We start from the raw sequence: 9,991 nt of genomic DNA, 5'->3' as shown, positions 1-9,991 counted from the left end.
GTGTTCCTCCCGGCTGTAGTAGGTCTCGACCTCCCGTTAGCTTCGAGATGGTGGGTGTCAGATCTCCGAAAACGTCGGAGCACTTTTGCAAATATGTGATGTCTTGTAAACCGAGCAGATATCTGACGTTTATACAACTACATTCACGCCTCAAAATATCTTAAAAGTTTAATTTGTGACCCAGAAAGAGTGATATTACAACTAAGTAGCTGCCACCATTGTTTGAATTCAACTTTTGCGAGATCTCGCAAAGGTTTTGCGAGATCCCGAGTTTGTTTTGCGAGATCTTGCAAAAGTCCGTCTTAATTTTTTTTCTCCCATGTCCCCTGTGGGGCTCCGTAGAAACTTTAAGTGGAAGCTTTAGAAAAAATCATGTTTTAGACACTAAGTGAGAAATTAGCTTATCTTTGCATTGACTTGAGTCTCTAATCTGACATAGCAACAGACAAGAAAAAATGTAATGAGTGCATTTTCAAATATTGTAGACTTTTTCTTTAATGCACTCAATCAAAAATATGCTTATTGGCTTCAGATATTGGTCTAAATATCTGAACCAGGGCGTATTGCTCTTCTTGCTGTGACACCTATTAAATAACCAAGTTGTAATGTATTCACAAGTACGCTTTAAATGTGTGGTGTTAAACATGGTGCGAAACATACAAAACAATATCACAGAATCTAATATACGCTGATTATGGTAAAACAGACCTGCAGACTGAGCAATAGAAAACCTCTCAAACTGCTCAGTCATTTCCTCTGTTTCCGTTTGGTCCTGGAAAGAGGAAAAGAAACAAAAAATCAGTCCGTGACGTAAATTAACCTCCTAAGACCTGAACTCTTCCACGGCATGCATTTTTAATTTCTCTTTGATATTTGGGCATATTGGGGCCCAATGAATGTAAAAACAAAGAATTACCAGATTTTTTTTTAACCTTATTTTGTTTTTATGAAAAATCAGAGCCACCTATGAGGATATTTGTTTAAAATGTTGATAGAACAGTAGCAGTATAACGTCCTCGTCAGTGGATATCAGGCCCTTCTAGAGCAAAATTGAGTATTTTGGTCTAAATAACCCAAAATGTGATGTCCACATATGTGGACGCCAGGTCCTAGGAGGTTAAGAAAAAACAAAAAAATATGCTGCGTCATGTCAAAGTTTCACATAGTAACAAAATTACTTATGTCTATGAAAACAAGAGGTTTGTCCCTCACCAGTTTCTTCAGCACTCCATGAACGGCGTCAATAATTGCACGTTTGTGCATCTTATACGGCTCTTCTGTCACAATTGTGCACACTGCAGAGGGTGTGAAGACAAAACATTAGGGCCAGCCAAGCTGCTCTGGTTTTCTTTAGAGTTTAGATAACCTGGTTTGAAAGATTTCTTCAGCAATTAAAAATGTGAAATATAAAGTAAATACTGTCCTTAACAAATTTATTAGTCCACCCGTTTAAAACTAAAAGTTATGCTGTTATTTATTAGCCAAATAATGAACTGAATTCACAAATTTATAATCAAATTTACCCAAATTTGAGCTTCTTAAGGAAGCTGGGTTTTGTGTGCATGTAAAGCACTTTGGTTTAAAATGTGTTATAGAAATAAAATCTCCATTTCTTTGCTTAGTCCTGTTCTAATCAATAACAAGAGTCTCCAGCTATGCTAGATGCTTTAAGAATAATGCTAATGTTCAACCTCTGTGGTTCAAAAACTACTTTACTGCATTAAGTATAAAATAGCATAAAAACGGATAATACACATAAGAAATTTAAAAAGCAATAAAAAGGGTGAACAGAAAGACCGCATGACATAAAAGGAAGTTTATAAAACCGTTTCACTGATTCTGCAAGCCTCATCTCCTCAGGCACATCATTAAAAATCTGAGGGACCCTGATGACAAAAAGACCTTCAGATTTAAGCCTTTGCAGAGTCAGTAGGGACCCACCTCAGGCTCTAAGACAACCATCCCACCCAGTTTTCTTACCATGAGAAGTGGGTCTTTGAGCAGGTTTAGCCTCCCAGCATTTCTGCATGAGCTCCATTAGTCGTGCTAACCCGGCACGCCCTGCAGCCAAACAACGGATCTCGTCCAGCGATGGACGGTCTCCCTGCGGGATGCGGAGACGAACTATGCTGGACAATGCATCTGCATCAGAGGGATGTGTGCGTCAGGAGAGCATCAACATTTTACGTTTCTGCACTGATGATTATTTTAAAGTGATGTGTTTAAATTTTCTCTAACAAATAGCTTCATATGAACAAAGGACTAAAAGTAAAGTGATTTTTGGTTTGCTAAATTTACCTTAATATTATGGGACACTCTCTGCCCTCTTCCAGGGTAGCATAACACTTATGCTATAACATAAGTGTTAACACTTAAGCTTATTGAGTGGCAAAAAGCATGACTTCAAATAAGCCTGCTAATGTTAAAAGGTGCCTCTTTGCCAACCAATTCACCAGATAAACTCAATATCTGCACTTTTGATGCAACCGCGCAATTGAAACCAGCCCTATTTATTCATATATTTTTATGACTTTCAGAGGTAAAACAAGTTATAAACATGACAGCAGAACATTGTGAACGTTTTTCTCGACATATCAATTACTGTTTCAGGATTTTGTCTTTTAAAAAAGCGAGGGCCATTTTCACACATTTATCTATTGAGTTTTGCAGACATGTGATTGCTAACCATGTACTGTTAACAGTGAGCCACTTAGAGGTGTGAGATTAAGGTGACATTTGGTGAGGAAAACACCAAATGAGATGCTGCACTCTATGTGAGAGAGGGTATCTTGGAGGACCACGACTGCCAATGCCATCCTACAAATCACTTAAGAAGAAGAATATTGCTGCATAGTTTGAATGGAAGCGACAGATTTATCTACAAACACTGTCCCGCTGCTCTCAGAGCTGTAACTGAAGTGCGACACAAAGCGAGATTGGAGAAGGTTTGCTGCATGTTTTAGACTATGATGATCTGGATGACTGAGAACCTGCACAGACATACTTGTTATGATGTTGTGATACAGAGCTGAGACACAAGTTTTACTAAAAATTCCTGAACAAAAAATTTAACATGAAAATCTAAAGGAAATTATTGCAATCTGCCAGCAATCAAGGCAATCACAGCTGAACTTTCTTTGCAACTGATTTCACTCACTAACAGAAACATTCAGGATCCACCAATTTTGCGAAATACACATTTTTCCCTAGCAACCAGTGGTTCTATGATGGCCAACTGGGCTTCACTTTTTAGACTGGGAGTAACTGCCATCTGTTATGCTACGTTCACACTGCAAGTCTTAATGCTCAATTCCTATATTTTGATCAAATCCGATTTTTTTTGTCTGTTTGATGATGATGATTGTTCAAACAGCAGTCGCTTTCTAAAACATCAGATATGTATCGGATTCAGTACCACATACGAAAGTGACCCAGGTCGGATTTGAAAATATCAGATTTGTTCTGTTCAAACTGTCATACCATGATCGGATATGTGTCGCATAGGGTCAAAAAAGTCGATTTGATGCGATTTCGCCTGCATTGTGAACGTAGCCTAAGACTCTATGCTGATCACAGACCGTCAAACTTTCTGTTTGACTGTTGGTTCATTGTCTGAAAACAGTCAGTGGAGTCTTTAGTTTAGTTATTCTATCTTCTGGTTACACATGGTGAATTTCCACTATGTGGCTTCAGTTTGCTGCCAGTTAGAATCAAAAACACTGGCTATAAAAGGGGCTCTGTCAATATGCATTCAATCATGTGAAGCTCAGAGTCAAATAAGGATAGAAGCTGTTTTTGAGCCAAGGAAGGGGAAGATTATGGAAGCTACCTACGTGGATATGGTTCTTTTCCTGTGACGATGGACCACAACAGTATACCATAGCTGAAAGAGAGATGGAGAAAATCAAACACAGCAATTATAATAATGTATATCTGCAGTCATTGTCGAGTTTGGCTATCAGTTTGTCAGTCTGCTCCATGACATCAGTAACAACAACACGACCAGATTACAGAGGGAGGAGTTAAGCAACTGGCTGCAGTTCGTCAAATGAGGAAGTCACATGATTACAATTACGATACATTATTCCTCAGCCAAGTTCCCTGGAACCTGTTAACCTCGTGTGTTACCACTCGTATTTTTATTTACCCACCAGCAATGAGCCTGTGGTTAATGGCTGTGGATTAGAATGCAAAGTTCACCATCTAATGTTTTAAGATGAGTGTGAAGGTGAAATTTGGCATTGGTACTAATTCCTAAATATCAAAGGAAAAATTGACTCTTTTACCTGTAGATATCAGATGCCCGAGTTGGGTTGTATGAGATGCTAAATGCCTCTGGGGGCATGTAGCTGATAGTTCCCCCTTCTTCTTCGTCGCTGTACTTCTTAGATTTCCGTGTGACACTTTGGGAAAACTTGGCAAGGCCGAAATCTGTAAGCTACACGGAAACAGAGGGAAGGAGAAGATAATCAGGCAGTTTGTTTGGACAAAAATACTGTATTTTACACAAACCTACAGTGCATTGTATTAAAAATATTACTGCTTTATTAAAGACACCTTAAAAGAAACTGCTCAAACTGTTATCTATCTCATTTTACTGCAATCTTTCCGGTCTTTGATGTTATTCATGAAAACAGTCATGGATAATTATTTAAAATTACATTCATGACTTGTGGAGTATGTAAGTTGCACTTGAGTAACCCCTGAAATGACAAAGCAAAAAATCCATGCGAAATGCTGAAGTAAAACTACTTTGTAAAAACCCCCCAAAATTAATTATATTGGCCAACTTTCTGAAAATCTTACATTTTAATTTTATAAACACATCACAGAACAAATGTTTTTAAATGTCTTTAGATGTATTAAGAGTTTTAGAGGATATTATTAATTAGAAAAAAAATAATAGTAGTAATAAAATCATATGCAAGCTAATTTTAAACCATTTTTATTCACCAAAAACCTTTTAGTAACCCAATTATTACAGGTGTGCTTCATAATAAAGTAGTCAAGTGGTCTCAATATTAAGCTAACAATAGTAAGAAATGGATTTAAAACCCTTTATTCAAATCAATCTAATATCTGCTAACATATTAAAAAAATAAACCCATCTATTCACCAAAATCATCAAAATTTAGCTTCGTTGAGAAAGTTGGACCTATTGCCGCTGTCACAGGGTAAGAGGTAGTCTAGACTCTGGCTATCATTATTGTATTTGTAGAGTCACCAATAAAACACTCAAACATGTAATAAACGTGTCCATTTCATGCTTTGTCTCTTCAAAGCTTGAAAAGGACCTAAATTTAATCATCAACAGATGAACACAAGGTCACCTTGGTTGGTACCAAAGGAGATTTATCAAATAAAGAATTGTTGGCTAACGGCTTGTGATTGACAAGTATTCAGTTGTCTGGGTGGATGCTCTCCATCGCGAACAATCCTGCCAACATCTTTACTCAAGATACTTTGGAAGTCCTGTTTCTCATAACGTCTCTGATTCAGTCACAGTAAATACAGTTGGATGAGGTTTGGGACTCTTCCAAGAGGAAACTCCACCAGTTTTACTCATTAAAGTCTGTTTACAGTTGTGCAAAGCCTTTTGTGGTAAACACCATGATGTCATTGTGGTTAGGCTAAAGAGTGTGGCTCAAAGTCAGATGGAAAGCATTAGAGAAAATACAATTTTCTTTAAGCAAATAGTATTATTAAATTTCTTTATGACTGGGCCAAGTGTCCCCTTTTTTGGAAATCAAAATATGGTCACCCTAATATAAGACCTCTGCTGGTGATTCAAAGGTTTGAGTTTTCAATGTGAAGAAGAAAACGCAGCTGTTTGTATTTTTCCTTCCAAAATTTATAGAAAATAATTACTTCTAAATCAGCAGAGCACCATTTTAAAGTCTAAACAATCACCTTGGCATTCAGAAAGGAGTCCAGCAGCACGTTGCTCGGCTTTAGGTCCAGGTGCAGCAGAGCAGGAGAGAGATTGTGGAGGAAGTTTATACCTAGGGCCACCTGGTGGGTCAGTCTGAAGGCCAGCGGCCAGGGTGGGGGTCCTTGTAAATTTCTCTGTTAGAGTAAGGGCAGATCATTTTGGCTTTACACTTTGACAATCTCTTGTCTTACATTTTTCTCATCTAGCTCAGTATAATCTCCTACTCATACATAATTTCTCGATTTAAACCCAGGTATTTGTAACTGGACTCTTCCAGTTCAGCTGCTTTGTTGTTTAAAGATGTTACACATGAAAACCGGCCTAACCTTTAATCCTTATAACAATTTCAAGAAAGAGAACAATCAATATTAGTCTAGAGCCATCCTAAAGGCTCTTTGAGGTTGAGCTTAAAGACACGATGTCTAAATGATTGCAACTGACATGATAATTTAGCATGTTAGCATCAGCTAAGGTAAAGCTAATTATTTTGCAACCAGACATACTGATAAAGTCTGAACTACTGACCGTAAACTGAGTCACAAATATGTGTGGATTTCCCTAAAGGTGAATCCCAATAGATTTCCATGTTATAATGCTCTACTTTTAAGACTTGAAGTTACAGTATGCATAATTAGCGAGTGCTAGGGTTAGCTACAAAGTCCCCTTGTCTACTCTCCTGTCCATATGGATAAAAGACAGTAATGGACTTTTTGTAATGAAATAACCCACACTGCCATAATCATTATTGGGAGTTGTATTGTTCAGCTGAACCTAAACAATATCAAACCAAGATTTATTTACTATTAGCTAACATTGATTTCTTCTTATGAGTGGTTCCTAGCTTTATGCACATGACTTGTTACCATGATGGCAATGATTCTTGTACACTGAAAAAAACAATTTATATCTAAGCTCAACCAAACAAGCCCTTAACTTAAAACATGACATTTCCCTGACCCAAGGAGAGGTAGTTTACATGTTGAAAAAAAACAGTACAGCATTTTTAGAAGGGCTTGTTTAGGAAATTTTAGGCCAATCTATCCAATAAATTTTGAGACACTATAATTCGTCAAGCCTTTTGGCCTTCATCTAAGTGGATCAGGTATGTTGTTTACCTGCAGGTTGGCAAGTGATCCTCTCTCCATGAACTCCATGACCAGCCCAAGCTTTACTGGTCCAAAAGAGGGACCATGACCTTTAAAGACCCCAAGGACTGGAATGACGTATGGGCTGCTTCCTTTACACATCATTCTGACTTCACGCAGCAAGGATGAACTGGTCCTGTGTGTGTCGGATTCCCCCGTCAGTAAAATCCAACTCTTGTTATTATCTAAAAACAGTTTGGGTAACCACTTACCCATCGTCATCGTGGAGCAGTTTAACGGCCACATCGCAGCACCACATTTGATGTCTGGCCTTGTAGACTTGTCCGAAACCTCCAGAGCCTTTTACTTCCCAGTCATCCAGATCAGAGTCTCCAATCTCCACGTGAGTGGGAGAGCTGCGCAGTGCCATATTTCACTAGAATATTATATAAATGAAGACAGCAGGGAAATTTCTTTTGTTATTATACAACTGTAGCTTGCCTCCACCAGTGTGTGAATGTGTGTGTGAATGGCATTCAGTGTGGCACTGCTTCATTCAACATGCCTACCCATATACAAATGAGAAGTAGGTAAAATAAATACTTTTCTGGGTTTATTTGGCTTGAAATGCCAAAATTGGTACCCAAAGAGCAGAAGTGTTAGCTAAAGACTTTCACGTCATGGAGTTTGAATGTGTTCCCCTTTGAAAAATGTTTACTTCTGTCAGGTGTTACCTTGTTATGTGGTCATCTGTTCAATTTGCTGCCAGCAGCATCATAAATACTGATTTTCTTTATTGCTTCAGTCATTGAGGAAGCTGAACCGTATGTTAGGAGGAACTAAAGTGCCTCTGGTAATGTCCATTTTAAAAGGTAAAATTCAGAGAACTAGCTTTTCAACACACACCTCAACGCCTACACAGGAAACCACACTCTTTGTTTTTCAGGGGCCTTGACACGCTACAAAAATTCCAGAAAGTCGGCAAAATAAAAGAAACGTGTCAACAATGCAGAAACACGACAGCCCTGCTGTGAAAGCTACCTCTGTGGACTTTGTTTTAGTGAACACTGTGAAGTATTAGAGACTTAGTAGCTTCTGTTGTTCCCCTAAACTGCGATTTATACTAATTTAAAGGATGCCTAATGTTGTGTCTTCTTTGAACCAGACTGACACTACATTAAAGTTTGAAACCATTACGAACTCATTGCAAGACACTCACATAAACACTAGTAAGAGAATCTAGTGGATTTTTCAAAACATGGGGAATTACTCACCCTTAGTTATTCGCTCCTCTCTGTCATCATTCAATCATACCGAGTAAGTGTGAAAACCCTTGTGCTTATTCAGTGACTTTCTACTTGCTACTAGAGGCTGGACCTGGTGGAAGCAGAAGCGAAAGTTCAGCTCCAACCAATAAATGTCTTTTTTTTTAACTTCTGCTTCTGTCCTGCTCCTTTTTTATATTTTTTTTAACCCTAGTTTTATTTCACAGATTTAAATCTTTAAGTGTTATTTATCACCAAAAAAAAGGGAAGAGGAGAAATAATCAGGTGAAAAGTTACAAAAGACTTTTTTGTTGCTGTGAGAGTAATAATCATTCTGTAAGATTTTTTTTTTTAATTTGGCCAGCAGATGGTGCTCAACTCAGTGTGTCAGTAATGTCAGCTGAGTTATAGTAAATGGGAGGGTTTCACAAAATCACAACACCGCAAGTATGGAGGACTGACAAAACAGGCATCACACGCTTTTGTCTTGGCCTGAGCTTCTTTATGTGGATGAATCAGGGCTAAAACACAAATGAGACAAATAAAGACCAGGAAGTAAAGATAATCCTGAAATTAAAATGAATAAATACCCACCAATAAATACAGATAAAATACATTTAAAAATAAAACAGGTAAGAAAAGATAGCGTCCTGTGTTGATCTTTTTTTTTTCTTAGGGTAATTTCATTAAAGGTTGGTTAAACATAAATGCAGGTTAACTAGCCCTAACTTTGTAACATGATCAATTAAAAACACTGGCATTAAAAGCCAAACACGTCATTATGTAATGACAACAGTTTATAGGTTCGCATCAACAGGCTTTGTTTCCAGATGATTAAAATAATGACAACACCGCCCCAGTTCAGACATTCCTGTGTCTTGCTTTTTTATTACAGGTGTGTCTGAACACACACCTGACATGTTGTCATTCGATGCAAGCCTGAAAGCAAGACTGATAATTTGCTCTGCAATCACATGCTAAAGAATCAGGGCGTGTGTGCTGAGCATTCTTGTCCTGTAGAGCAGGAACGTCAAACTCAGGTTGAATGAAGGCCATGCTGAATCACAATGACATACAGGGACATAAAGCAAAATTAATCTATAGTGACATGATTTATGTTTAGACCCATTGCCAAAAAAGACTGAAATTTCTATAGCAGATTGTAAAAAAAAAAAAAACAGTGCCTTTTTCTGTCCTTTAATTGTTTATCTATTAGCTAATTGCTTTGGTGTAGCATGACTGGATTGGAGGATTGGAGTCTTCGTCCAGCCAGTTCTGGCCCACGGGGGTTATGTCTGACAAACCTGATCTAGCAGAAAAAAACAAGCAGACTATTCAGGTTAAAGTTCTGTTAGTTCAGCTACTGTGATCATCTTTGGGTTGCTTTTTCAAACTGACCTTCATAAAGTGTACGATCACGCTGGGTACAGCCAGCCCTTCAAGAAACTAGCTGCACATAAAAGTGTTCAAACAGGCTTTGCTCTTGAAAAACAAAGACTGCCTCAGTGAAAAAGAATCCACTGAATGTTCCTCACTATCAAAAACCATCACCTTGTTTGTCACCTTTCATTTTTTCAAGGCTTTTTGTGTTAGCCAGGTACTGAGCATGCAGGTGTGCAGAAAGAGCACCTCTCTGTTTGCACAGCTGCAAATGTTTATTGGGTCTTATCACCAATGGTGATGAGACGGCTTACAGGGAGGAGGTCAGC

At 38.1% G+C, this 9,991-nt stretch overlaps 1 protein-coding gene across 1 annotated transcript; it reads right to left on the bottom strand.

Annotated features, from left to right (window-relative positions):
- Positions 1–425: 425 nt before the first annotated feature.
- On the bottom strand, positions 426–8,362 carry ripk3 (receptor-interacting serine-threonine kinase 3). Its single transcript, XM_005748840.1, has 10 exons — positions 8,292–8,362; positions 7,290–7,453; positions 7,048–7,213; positions 5,911–6,066; positions 4,287–4,438; positions 3,834–3,883; positions 1,981–2,142; positions 1,213–1,295; positions 622–772; positions 426–430 (listed from the first exon to the last, which is right to left on the bottom strand). Exons 2-10 carry the CDS (start codon positions 7,445–7,447, stop codon positions 426–428), a joined length of 1,083 nt encoding a protein of 360 aa, XP_005748897.1. The 5' UTR covers positions 7,448–7,453; positions 8,292–8,362.
- Between the last annotated feature and the right edge of the window lie 1,629 nt (positions 8,363–9,991).

Source organism: Pundamilia nyererei, unplaced genomic scaffold (genome assembly GCF_000239375.1).
Source record: "Pundamilia nyererei isolate P.nyererei 1_Seehausen unplaced genomic scaffold, PunNye1.0 scaffold00230, whole genome shotgun sequence".
Lineage (NCBI taxonomy): Eukaryota > Metazoa > Chordata > Actinopteri > Cichliformes > Cichlidae > Pundamilia > Pundamilia nyererei.
Note: the sequence above shows the minus strand (reverse complement) of the source record. Positions and strands in the feature narration are given on the sequence as shown.